This window comes from Vigna umbellata, chromosome 3 (assembly GCF_029865625.1).
Source record: "Vigna umbellata cultivar VRB3 chromosome 3, Vumbellata_1.0, whole genome shotgun sequence".
Lineage (NCBI taxonomy): Eukaryota > Viridiplantae > Streptophyta > Magnoliopsida > Fabales > Fabaceae > Vigna > Vigna umbellata.
The window spans coordinates 7,175,172-7,196,060 of NC_142167.1; the positions used below are offsets into that span (position 1 = coordinate 7,175,172).

The 20,889-nt window shown below is 33.1% G+C and overlaps 4 protein-coding genes across 9 annotated transcripts in view; 2 read left to right on the forward strand and 2 right to left on the reverse strand.

The window, feature by feature from the left end:
* Nucleotides 1-3,229: 3,229 nt before the first annotated feature.
* LOC124827253 (lysine histidine transporter-like 5) lies at nucleotides 3,230-8,521 on the reverse strand. 4 transcript variants are annotated; one of them, XM_047300265.2, is made up of 8 exons: nucleotides 5,362-8,515; nucleotides 5,108-5,289; nucleotides 4,655-5,041; nucleotides 4,186-4,582; nucleotides 3,997-4,102; nucleotides 3,812-3,903; nucleotides 3,668-3,736; nucleotides 3,230-3,580 (listed from the first exon to the last, which is right to left on the reverse strand). In XM_047300265.2, the coding sequence occupies exons 1-8, from the start codon at nucleotides 5,362-5,364 to the stop codon at nucleotides 3,482-3,484; spliced, it is 1,335 nt and encodes a 444-aa protein (XP_047156221.1). In that variant the 5' UTR covers nucleotides 5,365-8,515; the 3' UTR covers nucleotides 3,230-3,481. The 4 variants fall into 4 exon arrangements, with proteins under 4 accessions (XP_047156221.1, XP_087964636.1, XP_087964637.1 ...); XM_088108510.1 differs by having other exon boundaries at nucleotides 4,186-5,041; nucleotides 5,362-8,521; XM_088108511.1 differs by having other exon boundaries at nucleotides 4,186-5,041; nucleotides 5,108-8,520.
* A 3,400-nt stretch (nucleotides 8,522-11,921) lies between these two features.
* Nucleotides 11,922-13,756, forward strand: LOC124827263 (uncharacterized). Its single transcript, XM_047300285.2, has 5 exons — nucleotides 11,922-12,100; nucleotides 12,181-12,380; nucleotides 12,459-12,560; nucleotides 13,345-13,396; nucleotides 13,489-13,756. The coding sequence occupies exons 1-5, from the start codon at nucleotides 12,001-12,003 to the stop codon at nucleotides 13,599-13,601; spliced, it is 567 nt and encodes a 188-aa protein (XP_047156241.1). The 5' UTR covers nucleotides 11,922-12,000; the 3' UTR covers nucleotides 13,602-13,756.
* Nucleotides 13,757-16,794: 3,038 nt separating this feature from the next.
* LOC124827255 (dolichyl-diphosphooligosaccharide--protein glycosyltransferase subunit 4A) lies at nucleotides 16,795-17,122 on the forward strand. Its single transcript, XM_047300266.1, has one exon. The coding sequence runs from the start codon at nucleotides 16,795-16,797 to the stop codon at nucleotides 16,906-16,908; it is 114 nt and encodes a 37-aa protein (XP_047156222.1). The 3' UTR covers nucleotides 16,909-17,122.
* A 1,775-nt stretch (nucleotides 17,123-18,897) lies between these two features.
* MLH1 (MUTL-homolog 1) overlaps nucleotides 18,898-20,889 on the reverse strand; it is a 33,689-nt gene continuing 31,697 nt past the window's right edge. For all 3 annotated transcript variants that reach the window (XM_088108331.1, XM_088108330.1, XM_088108329.1), the window contains exons 15-16: nucleotides 20,212-20,372; nucleotides 18,898-19,241 (exon numbers count right to left, since the gene is read on the reverse strand). In XM_088108331.1, the coding sequence (XP_087964457.1) occupies nucleotides 19,197-19,241; nucleotides 20,212-20,372 (206 nt within the window). In that variant the 3' untranslated portion in view covers nucleotides 18,898-19,196. The remainder of the gene's footprint in view (nucleotides 19,242-20,211; nucleotides 20,373-20,889) is intronic.

The following is a 20,889-nucleotide window of genomic DNA, read 5'->3' on the forward strand; positions in this document are numbered from 1 at the left end:
AGTAAGGGACCTCAACCCCCTAACCCAAAACATTTTGGCGCCCACTGTGGGACCGAGCGGCATCCCCCTATAGCCACAAGGAACCAAACGAGCGGTATAATGGAAAACAATCACTTAGTTGTTTGGCCCCAGCACTATCGCTGTGTAATGTGCTCAACCTTGGCCTAATGATCTTGCATAACTCTGTATGTAACAACTTGCCGCATAACTGAGCATTGTGTCTTTGTTCAAACCTTGAAAGTGTTAAGATAAACTTAAATTTTAGGGATTCATTAAAATCTTATTTTAGTAGTTTTGAGTTTAGTAATATTTGGTTTGATTTTGATAAAGATAAAATAGATATAGGTAGTTTTGATTTTCCATTTATTTAGGAGAGTATTATTTTATTTTATTGATATAAGATAAAGATAGATTAAGTAGATTTTATTTTAAGTTAGTTGATATTTTATTGTTAGCTTTTATTATTTGTATTTGGCCCAAGGCCCTATTTGCACCTATTTAAAGGTTGCTAAGGTTCAATGAAAAGTAACCACAGTGAATTGAAGAGTCAAATTATTTGTGTGGGTCACTTTTTTTTAATAGAAAGCGTAGCCAATCATCTTGGATGTTCAGCCTGATCACAGCCTAATATGGCTATAATTTTAATCGGTCAGCTTGATATGGTGTTTCATTGTCTTTGCTTGGTCATGAATCAATGTCGAGATCCAACGGTCCCGTCTTCAACAACACAACTTACCCCCAAGCAAGGCTATCTTAGGCCTTGAGCTTTTTTCCCATTTGGCACCCATCGGACAATCTCAAGCTTATATTTGTTCGGTTCCTACTAAACAGTTGATCATCGGTTTCTACCTCGTTTCTTGGTCTTGTCCAAGTGTCAACTGTTCACCTTATGCATCAACCGATTGATCTCATGCGTTTGACATCAAACTTGATCTTGACTTGGCATTCACAACCAGATGTGCTTTCCATATTAACGACCATGCTTCATTTTTGCCTAATTAGGCTCAATATCAATGGTGCAGTCACCTCTGCCCTCAAGTCTTGGTTGTTCGGGCATCAACCACTCAACCCTAACATTGCAGTTTCGTCCAAAGCCATAGCCTAGTCCAATACCTGCAAACCTGACTTTTGTTGGGCTTCAACAACATGGTCATTACTTGCCTCAAGCTTTGATAATCTCTTTCCCCAAGGTCCTATCATCAGCACAATAATTTGAAGTTCTTTCGAAACCCTCTCAAAGAAGGAAACTTGAAATCTCACACTTGGTTTCCATCGAGACCCAAAAAGCATGGCCACCGCTCGACACGACCACAAGGTTGAGAGCCTTGGTATCAAACAATCTTCGACTTCATCCTCAAGTCTTGGGGTCAAAGGGTCAATTGTACAACAACCTCCATCCAAGTTTGTGGCTCCTTTTTTATACCTCGATAGGGTAACTTGGCCTTTTCCAACTTATCTCAAGTAGTGACCATTTGGCCTCAACGTATCCTAGTGCGACTGTCTCAACATGGACTGACTCCAATGTTAACTACTCAGCCACAACGTGTTAGCCTTCTTGCCTCACGATTTTGGCCATTCATGTGGACCATTTTTCTTTTGTACAGGGATAGCCCGAGCAGACCTTAATCTCTCTCTCGCTCTGTTAGTTGGACCGCATAGGTTCAGTCTTGTCAAGCTCCAATGACTTGGCTCTCGTTTGAGCCTCAACTGGCCTTCAAACGTTCAACCGAAACCGTTCGGTCTCACTATCTTAGGCTATAAGGTAGGATAGTCAAGCTAGCTCTCTGGCCTCATAGCCTAAGCTAACTTGATATTCACTGTTTAACCTCGTAAATGAATTATTAGCTTGATTGGATACACTTTTTCTGACCGTTCAAATTTGAATTTCTCCTTTTCTTCTATGCAGATGACAGGACCCTACATACAAGCACTTGGCCAAATTTGAGCAATCAGCCGGTAGGGAATGTTTTTCAACTCCGTTCGAGCCCTTCAAGGGTGGTCAGAGAACGTTTTTCAACTCTTGACATACCTTCAACCAGCCAACATGGAATGTTTTTCAAATCTTGTTGAGCCCTTCATGGGTGGTCAGGGAATGTTTTTCAACTCCTGCCCAATCCTTCACGAGTGGTCAGGGAACTTTTTCAACTCTTGACTTACCTTTAACCAGCCGACAATGAATGTTTTTTAACTCCTGTCGAGCCCTTCACGGGTGGTTAATGAACATTTTTCAACTCTTGACTTACCTTGAACCAGTCGGTAGGGAATGTTTTTCAACTCCTGCCAAGCCCTCTATGGGTGGTCAGAGAACATTTTTCAAATTCAAGAATTACCTTCAATAACTTATAGAGAACGCTTTTTAACTTCGTCCTTACTTACAACGAGTGGTCACTGAAGCTCAGGATCTTGGTCAACGTACAACAACACACAAAGACAAGTGTCTGAAGGTAAAACTAATCTGCATATATGAAGCAAACTATCTAAAACCCCTTCGCACATTATATCATGCTTGGGCTTGGGAAGCTTGTGTACTGTATGACCACCCGATCAGCTAAGAATCGGACGATCGACCATCCAACAACGAAATGACCGACCAGTCAGAAACAATAATTAATTGATAATAAATATGAACAATTAATAAAAGTAACACTCATTAATTGTAAATTAATAGGAATAATGAAAGTCATTAATTGGTAATTAATAAGTGAGACTTAATTTATTATAAGATTATAAAGGAAAATCATAATTACTTTGGATGACTCATCTTTACCTTATAATTATTGAGAAAAATCATGAGTATCAGAGTGACTTTAACATGTACCAACTCACACGGCTAGGACAAGAAAGAGAGAGCGAATAACATAAGTCGGATGATGAGGATCATTAGAGAACTCATCCAGTCTTCAGGACAACTTAGAGTGTTTTGAGTAAGGGATCTCAACCCCCTAACCCGAAACACATTTTTTTTAAAAATTATTTGTTTGTAAAAAGAATTTATTATAATAGTATTTTTAATATTTTAACTATTAATATAAGTATTTTTATATCAAAATCATATAATAAATAGCATATTATTACCTAATATGAAATGATAGTATTTATTTATCAAAATTATGTACTAAGTGATTTAGCTTTTTATTAATTACAATTAGGTTCACCAAATTCAATTATATTTGATAAAAACTATTGTAAAATTTAAATCTTCATAAGCCTCTAGAGACTGAGAGAGACAAGAGATAGAGATATATAAGTTTTTGAATATAAAAGAAACAGTACAAATATGTATCCTAAAAATGGAAAAGTAAATACACTGAACAAAATTGTTTATCCTAATTAACGATCAGTTACAAATACGAATAATTTCGCAAGTTAAAACTTTTGCGAAATAGCCAACTCTATGAAAAGTACATTGCAAATTGTTGTCAAAATGTGAGAAAATAATGGTACATAACATGATTATCATCAACACACATCTTCTCTTCTATTAGGAAAATAGTTGGTAAGTCTTGGCGGAAACCACAATTGTTCGTACTCCTCCAATCGGTGCAAGAAGTGCTATGATAAGTCCAACAATGATGCTTAACTGTAACACAGTTCAAAAACATAAATCATTCTAAACATTAAACTCGTCTTTCAATCAGTTTATCAGTTAACGATCAAAAAAACATACCCATGATACCACCCAATGGAAACTCCATCTTCTAGGTTTTGTTGCCTCAAGCCATAACACACAAGGAATCTGCATCAAACTTTTCAAAATTGTTAGCTTCAGATTCAAGCATGGTTAACTTTATAACACAATTTCAGATATTACAATATATGATGTTGACGTGAAAGCGAGTCCTCCAAAAAACCCTAAAAGTCCTCCAAAAAATGGAATGCACATGCCAATAAATCCCACCAGACCTGCAACAACAGATAATGAACATAGATATAATAATAATAATCAAAAGAAGCAATTAAGAACACAAAAGTCGTTTGAGAGAATCAATTTCTTACAAACGAAAATTGTTCGACTAACAGCGCGAAGCATGACTGAGCGATTACAATTCAATTTTTCCACCAAAGTTGTCTCTATTGTATCAAACACAGGCATGGAAAAAACCTTCACAAGAAGAAACAGATCAAGGAAACAACGTTTGATTTGATTTAGGTATATGTACGTATGAAGGTAATCACATATAATACCTGGAAGCTTCCCACAACATGAAGAAAGACCATAAAGTTAGCGATGGCAATGAGCCAAAAGGGGTGTTCGAGGGTGATGAGAACATCATCTTCAACAGCGTTTCCAAATGCCCAGAATCCAGATATTGCAACTGTTGCATAGCAAAAAATGACTATGGAATATGCCACAACCACACCTCGCCACATTGGAATCTTTGAAGGTTTCTCTACTGTAGAGGGCAACGTGGCCTGAATCTCCAAGGCAACACTGTGACCTGCAAAGGCAAAAGCTATGGTTCCAAGGGCATTGAAGGCATCGAAAGTCCTCCCTGCAGTTGTGTGAGACCGAACATCATAACTCCGAGGATGACCCTTCAAACCCTCAATAACCGACATGATAAAGGCCACCATCGAATAGCTGCATGCATTAACAAACACACAGACAAATGACGTTATATTTAACAATTTGAAAGCAAACATCGGAACGTACCAGATTGACATGACAGCGGCCAGAGAAGAAACTGCTTTCAAATTATGGAAGTTAGGAGTTTGGGAAAGCAAGATCTGCAAGACTACAAAGATCAGAATGTAATATGTTTGTCTGATGTCACTCATGCCACGAACTGACAGTATTTGGAAAAACTTCTTCAGCGACTTTCCACCGGTGACACAGTAAACAATGGCCGAGGCCACCTGAACCGTTAGCTGCTGCGGCATCACCAGCCAAAGCCCTTTCTTAGGACCAAGAACGTGCACTCCCAGATCATAGTATCTATCAAACCTCAACCCAGGAGCCATCTCGTGCATTTCAGCAAGTAGCCACAGTGTGTAAAATGTCAGAAGCCACGAAACTACGATCGTTATAACACCTGGAACCCTGCACAAAACATCCATCAATCACACAACACAAAAGGGTATCTCTCAAATTTAAACCTTTTCTTACCATCCAAGCTGCGCAATGGCAAAAGGTAACCCTAGCACGCCAGCGCCCACCATAGCTGTAACATTGTGGAAAGATGAATACCACCATTTCGCCTTCCTAGAATCGTTCTCATCGGGCATCCAGTTTTCCACTTTATGTGGGTCCCTAGCGGACCTCATTTCAACATTCCCATTGGCGTGCTCCTGAAACAACACCAATCAAAATCACATCTTGATCACTGAGATTAACATAACATGATGATGACTGGAACTTACCATTTCCAAGGTTGTATGTGAAAGTTTTTTTGGATTGAAGAAGAAGTGTGCGAGCTATTCTTTTAGAGGTTAATAATGGCGCTTACAATGTTTATATATATTAGTTAGACGGAGGTGGCTGGATCAGTCACGGGATCCGAAGCTTAAGGAGAGCACGTTTAAAGCAAGAACAGAGCCTTTTTCTCTCTTCCTTTACCTTATTTACCTACTCCTTCCACATATCACTCCCTTTAAGACAACCCGATTACTATTATTATTATTATTATTATTATTATTATATGCATTCACATAAAAACTTTTAAAAAATTACAAATCAATGCTAAAACCTAATAACCTTCACAAATTTAGTCAAACACTTCTTAAACAATATACCAAAAACAAAACAAGACTTCATCCTTCAAATGCTTAGTCTTTTTCATGCAATTCCCCTCCTCACATTTCTCTTTTATGAACACAAAAACTTCAAAAAAATATCTTGTGATTTAGGCCGTTTCACTGCCAAATATTTGAATAAAGTATAATTAAATATTATAATTAACATTCTAAATAATTAATTAATTATTTCATTTCTAGATATTATATATGTTATGTATAATAAATTATTTTTGTTTCTTTATTATGATCAATTTCTTTTTTACTATTATATAGTTATCACTATGTAATCATACATTTTGATTCAATTTTTTATTCACATGGTATCCGAGGTAATGTTTCCGTATTTATTCCAATACTATTTTTCTTCCATGCATGTCATAATGAAAAATTTTAACATCTAATAATGATATAATTATATACCTATTTTAGATACTACTCATTTTTCAATGGTTTGGTTTCTTTTTACTATTTTTATCAATTCATTGTTTAAATGTAAATGGATCATTAAGTATCAATATTTACTTTGCATGTTTTGAACCTTATTATAGATATATCACTACAAAATTATTAATTATCGATAAACACAATTCATTGATAATAATAAAAATTTGTTGATAATTACTTACTATTATAAGTCTATCAATAATGATAGACAAATTCTAATTGTTAATAAATGTTGAGATTTGATTTTTTTTCTTCCTTTCCTTTCCTTTTTTTTTTCTTTTTCTTTCTTCTTCTTTCTCTTCTTCTTTTCTCCTCTCCTCTTTTTGATATTACACATATTTTTTCTACTTTTAATTATTAACTTTGGCTTCTTATTAAAAAATTACTATGTGATGTGTTTTAATAGGTATATTAAATAGGGATTCCATATATGAGATTATTTTGACTCTATTAATAATTAGACTCTGTTACCACATTGAATATTATAGGATCTAATGTTAGTTTGATCCTTTCCATATCCCTTGGCTTAAAGAGTAATACATGCTCAAAGTAAACTCTATTACCTATAGTTGCTTTCTGATTTCACTTTTGCTCAGCTGTATCAGATAATATTAGGTTTTTCATCATATATATTTGATACAAGTTATGCTAACGGGAAAACATCTTCTATAACTTACATTTGATATAAAGTCATTATAATGTAATTTGTATATATATTAAGCAATATTTTTTTTTTGGTTTCAACCCGCCTCTACAATAAGTTTAAACATTTTTTTTTCTTCTCTATATCTAAAAAAAGATAAACGTAATTTAGTAGATAGCACACGTTAAACACTAATTACTGTTATGCTATTTGGAATGTCATCATAAAAAGGGTTACAAATTACCAAAGCAATTATATTATTAGATTTGATATTTTGTTATTTTGAAATGAATGTATTTATTACATATTATTATTTTCATTAACCTGCAATTTGAGAAATACGACATAAGGATTTGTTGTCCATGGATCATTTATGGTGGCTAAAGCTATTATTGCATATCTAATGGTTTTGTGTTAATGGACGGGATATGAGGGTTTGGATGTTCATTTAGCATTTTTGCTGCCCTAAAGTTCTATATCAAACTCAGTGGCTCAGAAGCTAATGTGTTGGAAGATTTATTAAAGGCAATTAATCTTTTTTATATTAGACGAGATGTTGTTTAGAGCGAAAATGACTTGTTGAATCATGTTGGCTTTATAATACCCCGATTTCTAGGATGTCAGCATTAAAAAAATGATAAATTGCAAACTTTCTTGTACCGTGAAAAATGTACTTTTCAAAAAAAACTTATTTCAAACATAATAGTTTCAAAACATTAACTACAATTCCATTGTCTCACTTGTAAACAAATTAACTTTAATTGAAATCTCAAGATCTTTTCCTATCCTCTTTCAAGTCTATCACCTCTCTGGAACATATGTAACATCGTCTGCTCACGTATAACATATTATACAATCATCATCAATAATTTCATTCACAAACACAAATACAAACATGTATGAGGTAAGCTACCAGTAAAACAAAGTTATAATCAAACATCCCATACACATAAGTAATTATAACAGGATTCCTAATCCTCAAAACATAACAATTCAAACATATCTGGATACTTAATACTTTATCATCGATCCTCGATCATCACTAACATCACACACTTAAACTAACAGTTTATCCTCATAGCACCTATGCCAACTATATCACTTGATACCATTACTATCAACATAGTATTTCCCTGATGTTCTATCATCACCATACTCATCCACATGTGTACCTCCATCATGATTAACCTCATCATGATAACCACCATGAGTCTCCTCAAAGACCATAAAACCATAGTGGAAAGAATTAATCATACTCATGTACCTTACCTCATCGACTGTAGTCGCTCCTACAGTCCACCTGTAGCCTCCCCTACGGAACATTTGTAGCCTCCCTTATAGATCTACTCGAGTAGTTCCATAACCTAACTAAGGAACATGTCTTCCTGCCACAAAAGGACAAGAAAGCCACCATCACCCCCACACAAGAAAGGTTCAATACCTGAACAACCAAACCTATCCGTAGATAAAAATCAGGATTTACTAAGTATAGCGAGTAGACCTATCCTCCACTCTCATGCTCATCAACAACTTACTCAGGTACATCCCAACATTCATAAGTCATAAGTCATAAGTCATCCCTCTTACCCATTGAATTAAGTGCTCCTGTGAACAAAATATTTCATTTGTGGTAAATTTATTTGTTAAATCTTCCTCTACAACTTCGTAAATTAATGAAGAGAAATCGGATTTCAAACTACAACCAATTTGAGAATCCATATGAAGATATTCATCCATTTTAAATAATAATCACCTATAAAATTATAATGAGCCTTATTAACATAATTAATAATTAATCAAACAAATATAAAAATATTAATATAATTAAATTATATATTTCATATAAATAAAGTAATAAGTAACTTTTATATAATTATAAAATTATTAAACAATTAAAGAATACAAAAATCATATATAAAAAATATATATTTTACAAAAACACTAAATTTAAAAACTAATTATATATAACTTGCAAAATACAAAAATATAAATATAAACTAATATAATTATACATTATTAAAATACATAAAAAATATAGGTTTAATACCTCTTTTGGTCCCTAGAAAGGGGGCCAATGTTCAATGTCGTCCCACCTTTTTTTAGAAGTTCAATGTGATCCCATCTTTTGTAAAAAGTGTGCAATCAAGTCCTTTTTGGAAACGGCGTTAAGTTTTTAACGGAGCAGCTGACAGGGTGGACTGAAGTTAGCTACGTGGCTTTGTGTGGGTAATACGTGGCAGAGAGAGGGTGATACGTGGCTGTGAGAGGGTAAATCAGAAATTAGGGTTTGAGTTGCAGAGAAATTGGGATTTATTGTCGCCTTCTTCATTCGTCGAACGCAGCCTGGAGAAAAGCCGAAAGAAGAGCACCACCAACAAAGGAGAACTTCACGCCGATTTCAAAGATGGCTAAGAATTTCTAAAAAGGCGTTACAACAGAAATGTGGTCGATAATGTTGCAGGACACCCTGAAATCAAGTCCACCAGAGAACAAAGTGATGAAGAGAGCTAGTTTGATTGGGATAATGACGACAACATTATTTTATGTACTGTGTGGGTGCTTAGGATATGCTGCATTTGGAAATGATGCACCAGGAAATTTCCTCACAGGGTTCGGCTTCTACGAGCCCTTTTGGCTAATAGACTTGGCCAATATCTGCATTGCAGTGCATTTAGTTGGGGCATACCACTTTTTCTTCATCAAGTCCTTTTCACTGCTCTACACACTTCGATTCTCTCCATTTCCAATTGCTACCATGGCAGCAGAACTTGTTGGTGGTGCTCTTCTTTCGGCTTTTCTCCAGGCTGCAAGGCGACAATAAATCCCAATTTCTCTGCAACTCAAACCCTAATTTCTGATTTACCCTCTCACAGCCACGTATCACCCTCTCTCTGCCACGTATTACCCACACAAAGCCACGTAGCTAACTTCAGTCCACCCTGTCAGCTGCTCCGTTAAAAACTTCACGCCGTTTCCAAAAAGGACTTGATTGCACACTTTTTACAAAAGATGGGATCACATTGAACTTCTAAAAAAAGGTGGGACCACATTGAACATTGGCCCCCTTTCTAGGGACCAAAAGAGGTATTAAACCAAAAATATATTCAAAAATAATAAATCAAAACATTTAAATGAAATTATTAAAATATCTCTATAAAAAGAATAGACTAATAAAACAAAACCTAAAATAAAAACGTAAACTTTAAACGGATGTTGACATATCTACTGAAGGATGCTCACCTCGGTTTAAAGTTTACGTTTTTATTTTAGGGTTTATTCTAGGATTGATTACGCATCTGGAGGAAGCACCACTACACGCACCACCACACCACTAAGACCGAAACCGCGCTTGATCAATTCTTTCCACCACCACCAACCTTTGCAATCTCTCACTAAGTATACCACCGAATGAAACTACACCGCATTCTCAAAGCGAAACAAAGAGAGGAAGAAATCCAACGTTAAAATGAAAGAAAAGCTTCTTGCTCGTGCATTTATGTAGGGGACTAGTAATGGGTGATTAGTGGAATGGGTTGGGAGTGGGTAAAAATTCAAAAATATTAACCCTAAAAATAAAATTTTAGTGAAGGACAAAACATTAAAGGGGAGGTGGAGGGAGCAAAGGGTGGTGGTGGAATATGAAAGGTAAATATGTATTTGACATTCTAACCCCTGAATCTAATGTGTATTCATAGTTACTAGTACTAAACACAAATTAATAATTTTATTATTGAAATTTTTGTAGCTATTTGTATGATATTGGAGTTGGCTGAGTTAAAAAACTCTTTACCTTTTTTTATTGTAATTACTTACAAATGTATTCGTAGGTAATATTATCTACGACTATTTTATTTACGAATTTTGGTATGTAGATAATTCGTAAATAATAACAAATTTTTGGTCTTACCTACAAATTTTTAATTTAATGCACAAATCTTTCGGTGGATATTATTTTCACTAATAATTCAATGAAGTAAGATAATATTTGTGTAGTGTGGACGTTGAATTTTGTAAAGAATGTGGTTTCTCCTTATTCGTTATGACTATGTTTTTATAACGTTAACTTGCCTTGGGTTTTTGTTTGAGTGATTTTTTCTGTGATACATGAGAATGTGCAGAATAGAGGGGTGTCAACGGCTGTTTAATGTAAATTTTATTTTGAAAATTTTAGTTCATGAAGAATGTAAATATTTTAATATGAATAAATGTTTTTCTATATTTATGAGACAGTGAGTTGAATCACATGCTAGATGATATTATCCTATTAAAGGTATGATGATTAGCATACAACTAGCTAGACGATAGACAAGTTGTTGTAATAATAGGAGAGCATAAGGGTGTTACATAACACCCTACAAAATAAATTAAATTTTATATAATAGTTCTTGTATAGAAAATTAATTATAAATTTAATAGAAAACAAATAAAAGAACAAAGTTTCTTCTCCCCATCCTAAAGAGAAAACAAAGTCTAATAAGAAAAAAGTTAGCTGTGAAATATTAATTTAATTACTTCCTTTCTCTCCTTATAATATTAGTGAAATTGATGAAAAAAAAGAGAGTAAAAACTCATAAGAAATGAGTAGAGTAAATATAATAATATATAATTATATAATTTATTTATGAAGGTAATTGGAAGTGGTTTTAATTTATTAACCATGAATTTTTTTTTGAAAATATGCTATTGAAACTTATTAATAAACATATATACTATTCAATTTTAAATAAAAGTTATACTTAGATAAATATATTTTGTTATTTTTTAATATTATTTAGGATTAATTATGTTTTGATTTTCTTGACAGATAAATTTTTATAGTGAATTTTAAAATAACTTCCATGTCATTTTTTAGAAATGATGTTCAAACATTAATTTTCATAAAACATAAAATTAACTAATTTATAATTTAGTTTAAAGTTTAAACATAATTTTTTATAATAATTTAAAAAAAAACATATCCAACCATAGTTTTTATTACAAATACTTTTTATTACAAATAATAATTTAAAACATATTTTACAAAGATGTTAATCTAAAATTGCAATAAAATAAACAAAGAAGAATAATATATAGAGAAAAAAGAAATAAATGACTTGTGTGCTAAGTATATCTCTTGGGAAGGAAAGTAAGAAGAGAAGAAGAAGAGGTGGAGAGTGAGAAAGACAGCGAATGAAGGAATGGAAATGGAGTCTGGTCCTCCTCCCAACGATCTCTGTTCAATCTGCCATGCCAACTTTCACATTCCTTGCCAAGCCAATTGCTCTCACTGGTTTTGTGGTATCAAAACCCTCTCCTTCGCTTTCTCTTTCCACCCTTCAATCTTTCTTCCATCAATTCTCAACCTTTTCATTTTGCAGCAAATTGCATCATGCTCGTGTGGCAGCACGCATCAGGAACAAGTTCTTGCAAATGCCCTCTCTGTCGCCGACCCATCACTCTCTTAATCCCCACCGAACACTCTCTCAGCCAGCGTCATGACCCTGAAGTTGCTCAGATTCTCTCCAAAATTCATGCTTATAACCGTGTCTTCGGTGGCCAACCCTCCTCTTTTTTTCAGGTGCCCATCTTCTTTCTTCTCGCTTTCTTCCCTTTGATTGCACTTTTTTGTCGAATTGATTCCGAATGGTGATTGCAGAGAGTGCAAGATCTTCCTTTTCTGTTGCACAGGCTGCTTCGGGAGTTCCTAAACCCTCAAAGATCCCTTCCTCTTGTCATCCGCGCCCGTGTCTTTGTTGCTGTCAGTTTCCTCACTCTTTCAATTCCTTACTTGCTGTGTTCCTCAATCGATTTTCCGTTATTTTCTTTTATGGTCTTCAATTTTGATAAAAGGGGTAATTTAGGTTTTGGGTATCTTTGGTTCATATGGGTTGCGTTTGTCGGTAATTTGTTTCTTTAGAAGTTAACAATTCATGACAATAAAATACTAACAAGATTGATGTTATTGTACCCTTAAAAATTCAAGGGTTTGGGTATTGGGCTGATTGTTGAATACGAGTTTGAGCAGGGCAAGGGAGAGAACAAGGAAATTCCCAATAATAGGACTAAATTCTTAATAATAGACGCAGTGGAGTTTCACTTATATCAGAAAATATGTGTTGAATGGCGCTTTTCATTGAAAGTAGGGAAGGTGATGGAAAATTCCCAAACAGATACATGTTAAGTTTTGTTTTTCTCAAAAATTATCAATAAACATCCAAGTCCTCACCTACATTCAGAGAGAACAATGATAGAATAGAAAGAAGCGTAAATGTGTAATGAAATTAAATAAATAAACCGTGCTTATATGTAATAAGTGCGTTCTTGGGGCAAGAAAAGAGAGAAAAAAATGAAGTGTGTAGAGGTTCCATACATGGGTGAAGTTTGTTTTCCCTTTCTTATTTGTTTGTGATTTCCTTTAGAATTAATAAAGATCCTTTTAGATGCCAAATTTATTGTAATCTTTTTCTAGCAATCTTGATAGATTTATTATTTTATATTAATATATAAAGAGAAGGGTCATATTGGTTTATCTTTATTTACAGATGATTGCAAGTGTTGTATACATCCTGAGCCCAATTGACCTCATTCCTGAAGGTATAATTATTGTACCCTTTTTCTTTTTGGGTGGGAATTTGTATAATATTTCATACAGTAACTGTGTTTCTCTTTTTGAATGGTTGTTCCAGCTATATTAGGAATAGTTGGTCTCTTAGATGATGTCTTAATTGGGCTCATCTGCTTCCTACATGTTGCTGCCCTTTATAGATCAGTTCTTTACCTCCGTCATGCCGGTTCCTGAACATGTTCTACAAATTTTCAATTTCTGTCCTCATGTGGATTTAAACATCAAGTGTACTTTCTTTTGTATGTACATATACAGCTTCAATTGCAAATAGTGGAATCAGTAATGGAAATTACAATGGAAAAGTGCTCTTAATGTTTTGCCTTTTTTAACTCTTTAATATTTTGTTTTCTTTTGAGAATTTGGGTTGTTGCTTAACCTATCATGATATAGCACGAAATATTTGAGCTTAAATGAATTTAACAGTTGCTGTGTGAAATTGCTTCCCTAACCCTGACAACAATGATTTCAAAACTTCATTTTCAGAATTATACTTTACACTATAAGTGTGTATAGAGTAGGATACGGAAATTAAGAAAGCAATTAATGATTGTGGGAGTGAAAACAAGATTTGATACAAGCAGTGAAGTGGTTTCAAGAAACAGGGGAAATTCCTTGAAGCTGTTGGAGCATATTCATTGAACTACATTAATCTTAGACGCTCAAACATAACTTGATAGTAGAGCTGTGAATTTGACCCATGATCCGGAAAAACCTCCTCTTAAGAAGTCTCTCAAATAGGGACCAAAAAGAAGCCCTAACCTTCAAAGTTCCCTCTTAAGGAGGTTAGGGCTAGGGTTAAGGTGAGTTTAACTTTACTAAAAAAAATTTTGAAACTAAATTTCAACATTCTTATGATAACTATTAAAAGTACTAAATTTTATATTCATGTAATTGATTTCTTATTTCAAATTATTAAATAAAAGTAATTAATTATAGTTTAATAGAATATTTAATATTCAAAATAACCACTTTTGTAAATAATTAAAAACAATTGCAAACCACACACTTAATTTTATACAACTAAATAATATTACAAATTTATTTTACTAAAATATTATAAAAAAAATTATTTTATTGTCAATTTTAATACAATTATGTCTTATATTGCAGACACCAATTATTAAAAAATTATATATAATTAGTAATATCAAAATAAGAGATAATAACATATTAAATTGATTTAATATTTGTATTGCTTTTACAGTTCTTAAAAAGAATCACGGTTTTGTTTCCTCGACTTCTAAAATATCACTATCTGTTTCTAACTATTTAAAATTAAAAATAATTAAAAAAATTATTATCTAAAATTTTTGGATCATAAATAGTATTAATATTTTATGTGTAAATTAAACTTATGTTTTATTTTGTTTTTTTCTCTCTTATAATCTTTTCTCAAAATTACCATAAGATATATTATAAAAAGAAAGTTGATTTCTTAAAAATTTATTAAAAAAATGAAAATTTTAAATAGATCTAAAGTACTAAAGAATGACAAATGTTAGAGTATTTCAATTCTTTAACTAACACATTAAATAATTTATTTTTAACTTTCAATTAAAACACATAACATAGATGTATGTTTATGATATTTAAAATATAAACATTTTGAGTGAGTAGTACGACGAGTTTGAATCTTATGGGCGAATACAACTGCAGCCTGCATAAGGTTTATGAGTTTTCTCTTTTTACTTATTATTTATGTTATCAGCATGATTTGTTGAGTATAAAATGAAAAAAAAAATCATTTATATTTAATTTCTTTTTCAATAGCTTCTTTTAAAGAAAAAGAAGCCTATTTTTTTTTTAATTAAGAGCTTCAATTAGAGAAAATCTTCTCTTAAATTTCAATTAGGATAATTTTAGGTAGAAAGTTAATTTCTTACTTATAACCTAAAAAAAGCGAAATTAAATATTTAAATTTCAAATTTATGAAATGATCCTTTAATTATATACTTAGAGAATCTAACTCAATAAATATTGTCATTTTGCTTTTGCTTCTTGATTCTAGAACTCTCCTCCTATAAAAATTTCAATTTTATTTTCTATAGTAACTATTTTTGTAACAAATTAGGAGTTAATTATATTTTTTCTTGTATTCAAAATGAACATTTTTTCTAAAAAAAGATCCATGGGTTGACCTTGATCCACAGGACTTTTGAAGATATTTTGACCCAATGAACTAAAAATGTGGATTTTTCTGGCCCCAACCCACATGAGTTAGAGCCAAACCATGTAAGGAGGCCGAATTGACGGATCTACTTGTTACTTGTAAGCAAACAAAACTTATTACTTCTAATTAATCTTACTACAACCCTTCAACGTATTATACCTCCATACACTTTTATTCACTACAAACTCGGTAAATATTTTTCTATAATGCTTAATTAATATATATAAATATAAATACTTTGTTCATAAAAAGAAAACTCATACAATTAGGAGGTATCTAGAAATTTTGTGCATGAATTTAAATTGGAAAAAAGAGAGAATAATTTTCTATAATTATGATATAGGGTATCACATGTATCCGATACATTTTATACGTTAATTTTAAAAATAATAAAATACAATACAGGGTGTATATATATATATATATATATATATATATATATATATATATATATATATATATATATATATAAAGTATATAATAATTTTTAAAGACATAATAAGTATAGGATTCTCATTGTCTCAATCCAAATTAAAATCATGTATATTAAATTAAAAAATTATAAGTTATTGTGCATATATGATTCGAATTGAAGTTGCCACGTGCCATAGTTATAAAATAATAATTTTATCAAGAAAATAAAATTGATGCTCAGTATATTTTATTGATAGTGTTTTTGTTTGTAGTATAACATATTTTTGGAATCAGTGGAGTTTATAAATAACATTATTATTATTATTAGTTATTTGGGAATTTGGAAAATAGTGATGGGCAAAATGGTAAAAGGAGTGAATGGTATGGTTTTTATTTGTGTTGGAAAAGAAGGAGTGTGGGGAGCAGCGCAGGGAGAAGAAGGAAGAGCGCAGAGAAAAGTGACAGCATCTGCCACCGCGTCGTCCGAAGGTAATCTCATTCTTTTCGATTTCCCCTCCATCAGATCGATCATCAGTTACTCGTTTTTCAATTTCATTTGCCCCTTTCACATCCTTCTTTTTCACTTTTCAGATCAAATTCAACCGTCCCATTTTCGGTTTCTTTAGCTACCCATTTTCTTCAATCTCTGTGTTTTTTACTGTACACTGCTATTCCGTGACAAATTCAAAATTTTATATTTCATGTTTGTGTTGTGAATCCTCTTTCTGATATCCCAAATCAGGGTATTGTCATGTTTTGATTTTGTTATCTGCGATGTTGCAGATGATTGATGATCAAGATCTGGGTTTCTTTGCCAATTTTCTTGGCGTCTTCATCTTTGTGCTGGTGATAGCATACCATTTTGTTATGGCTGACCCAAAGTTTGAAGGGAACTAGGAAAGCGTTTTAAGTTAATGATGTAATTTTCGTTTTGTAGACTGAGATGCTTTGCAAATGGATATTTGATGCAATCAAGAACTCTAGTTTGGGAATGCGAATGTTAGCTTACGACTAAAGGTTTCTTGCTATACTCATGTGCGATACCATAAGCTTTGTTTGTTTTAATGGAATTTTGATTGAAAAAATAATGAAAATATTGAATTTACTTTGAGATTAGAAATTTTTTCTTTATGTTCCTTGGAGAATTATCTTTCCTGGAGTTGGTGGATGCTATATGAAGTATTGAATTTTCTTCTTTGGATGCTTCAAAAATCCTGTGTTGGAGTTGGATACACTTTTTAAATTGGATGAATTTGTGCATACTGGATTACATGATATTGGTTAATTCGTAGTCATGTTGCTACATTTTCTGAGTGATCAGCTTCATCTCTACAAAACACTTTTAAGTTTTGTTTGTTTGACTTGAGGATTCTCCCATACAGGTAGCTCTTTCATTTTCAGCTTATCTTTCAATCTGCTTTATTTCCTTTGTCTCCTCCCTCTATCAAATAAAAGAAAACGATCTGTGTTAAAGTGTCATGCCAACTTTCACAATTTAGATGTGATGGGAGCTCCATGTATTAATGGATGAAAAGTTCGATATTGAATTAAAGTAGACGAGTTTTTGTTTGAAAGTAAATGTGCAATATCATAAAGAGTGGCAAAACCTGTAAATTCTGTTTGGAGTTGAAGACAAGACACCTTAGCTGAAACTTTTTTCTTCTGCTAAAATTTAAATGGATAGTAAGCTTGACTCCCAAATATGATTATTATACGACACGTAATAATACAAGCCTCTTCTATTCATTGAATAATCTGTACCCTATATTGTGGATTCAAGGATTATGTGTGTATTATCTGCATCTAACTCAAGGATGAGTCGTCTAGCCATCGGAAGTAAATGTATAGCACAACATTGACCAAGTGTTCCAATCATGCCTATGAACTTCTTGCATGTTGTTACTTCTGCACACCTTTTGTCTGCAACTTCTTCTGAAATGTTTCGAAAGTATTTGACAAAATACATCTCATAATGAGAATTCTGGATGACATCCCTAATGAATAATCCGAAGAAACGATGCGCGATATATGTATTTAATTCTGGCATAACGTTCCCACAAATAGTTTATATATACTGAAAAATCGGTTCCAAAAAAGAAAAATTTAAAACCTTTTTCGGAATAGTTTATTCAGAATTTTTAAAACCATATGAAAACCTTGATTCGGAACACAGAATAAGGAATAGGTAGTCAACTTTGAACCGTATAAATGCTAGTCTTCTATCGAATTCCGGATGTTATTGCATTGATGACTGTTACATGATACTTGCAACTTGCGAATATAAAAAACTTTCCGACTTTACATTTATTTGGGACATAGATATAGTAGCAATTGTGAGTGAGAAATGTTACAGGTGGCAATGTAGTGACAAAATCACTTTTTTTCACTTTTTCTTTTTCTTTTTCTTTTTCCTCCTTAAACTTTTAAAAACCACTTTCATTCTTCATGATTCATCTTGGATTGAGCTGTCTCAATTGCAAATAATGCTCATCTTGCAAGTGATTAACAAGTAATTACACTCCATTTCAAAAATAGCTTAAGTTTGAAACGGATAATCAAAACAAGAAATGAAAGAAAGAAGTAAAAAAAAAGTTTATGGTAAAGGTGCACTTGTTTCAGACAGTCCAATTCAAAGTTATCAACCTTATAATTACTATTTGAAACACAATTTTATTCTCCCGCTGGTATCTAGAAGGCTTATTCAAATATTTCTGGAAATCTGATATGAAACGTACACACCAAAATACCGGCTGCGATGCAGTCTTTCTTTCACATTGTAGGGTGCTCCAAAAAGGATACGGGATGCAGAAAGGGAGAGCCTTTGTTACTATTGCCCAAGGAAATATGAGAAGCCTCGACATCTTAATCGAACCGAACCCAAGAAAATCCATCTAAAGAATATCAATACAATTTCATGCTTTCCAAGATACAAGATTAGAAAAATGTCAAATTCAAAAGATTAGAATGCACTTTCATCAGTTCCTGGAAAATACATGTGCATCATTTACGTAGTGCCTATACATTTGAAAAAACATTCGAAGGAACAACTTGACGAATCACTACAAGAATTCCTCTAATACCTGAATAATCTAGATGCGTATTTACAGAGAATACAAAGGAACACAATTAATCCAAACCCAAAATGCCCAAACCCAACAACCGGTAGTCTCAATCCATATGATGGCCTAACATCTTTCAAAAATCTTATACAGTTTCTCCAGCGAAGTTATCTGTAAAAATACAAAAATTCATAGATGAAGAAATTATTGATGGAGCTAGTAAAATACTTTCTCCAGGATAATGTTGAATATCTACAGTCCTTAGATTCTCGGATTTGTATATATGTCAAGGTATTAACTAACAACTACCACTGGATTAAAGAAATTGAAAATTCGTATTCAAATCTTATTCTTAATCGGATACATGATTAATTACTTAGCTCTATTATTGGAGGCCTTGGAAAATACACATCAATATCAGACGGAGTACTCACTCAACATTCACTTATTCTTTATATGTTTTACAAAATAACTCTTGGTAACTTGAGGATCGGAGAGTTCTCTGCAAATGAACTTCTCGAGAGAGAACCAAAACATGGAATTCTTCCCAGATCATCCAAAGAGCTCAGAAAAGGAAGTTTTCCTCTTCCACATCTTGGAAGAACAGCCCTCCTCCCCATTCCACCAAAGCTATATTAAAAAATTATGTTACCTTCTGAAATTTAAGGGATTTGGTATTATTATGAAGAAAAGCTTTCTTTCTCTCTCCATTTATGCCTTGGTGTGTCCTAACTAATTCAACTACAACCCACAACACAACTGAGAAAACCCGTAAATTTCTAGCAACTATCAGCTATAGATCCGTAATTCTTAGTTACTAGCTACTGCCACGGACGGGCTAGGATAATTATTTGACGAGAAAAATTCAGATTCAATGCTCAAATATAGCCAACATTTCGTCCCCTCCTCACCTTTTTTTATGATGTCCTCTGTAACCAGAGAGAGGGAGGGAGAGATATAATAAGACTTTTTATCAGTAACTGAGAAACTCTAGTCTTTATGTACTCTTAATCAGGCAACCCAGCATATACAAATAAACAAATAAAACAGTAAGAATTGTTATTCATAGTAGAGAGAGAATATGAAGGATGAGATTTTCATGGAGAGAAAGGTAAGCTTCCTGGGCTGATTAAAGCATTACCTGTACAAAGGTTCCATCAGTAGCCATAGAAACAGGTGGTTTGAAAAAGAGTCTCATGGAAGGAAAAAGCACATGTTGTATTGACCATTCGCGCTGCGCCCAAGTAGTCTCAGCTTCAGAAAGTAGTTCATGTTCAACTTTATTGTCAATCACGTCACTCCCTGAAGAACATTAACTCAGTCAAGTTTATTATAAAACACCACCACCAATGATTTATTTTCTCAATAACGATTTCCTGTTTTTTCCTTCCCAATCAAGAACCAGCTCCACCCCTTCATCTTTCTAGTAGAAACAATAACATGGTAAAAAATGGAATCAAGTAGAATTTTTGGTAGAAATGATCCGAATGAGCTTTCAGTAGATTTAAGTTGAACATGAAATAGCATGCTGCACTTAAAAGAAAAGTATAGGCAATAACTAGAAGTATAAAGCATAGCTGGATCTAATCCAGAATAATCAGCCTATAGTATCATCGTACGCGCTCCTTAAATTCTAGCCCAGAGAGGAATGATACAGTCTATTGTTGAAAAAGGGATTGGACAATTTTCAGCTCAGCAGGTGAGAGATTTCTACAAATACAAAGGTTTAATCCCGTGCAAAACTAGTCAGGTGGGCAGCCTCAGTAATCAGTACCCATGTGTTAAAACTAAGAAATGGTTTACATTGCATTGATGTATT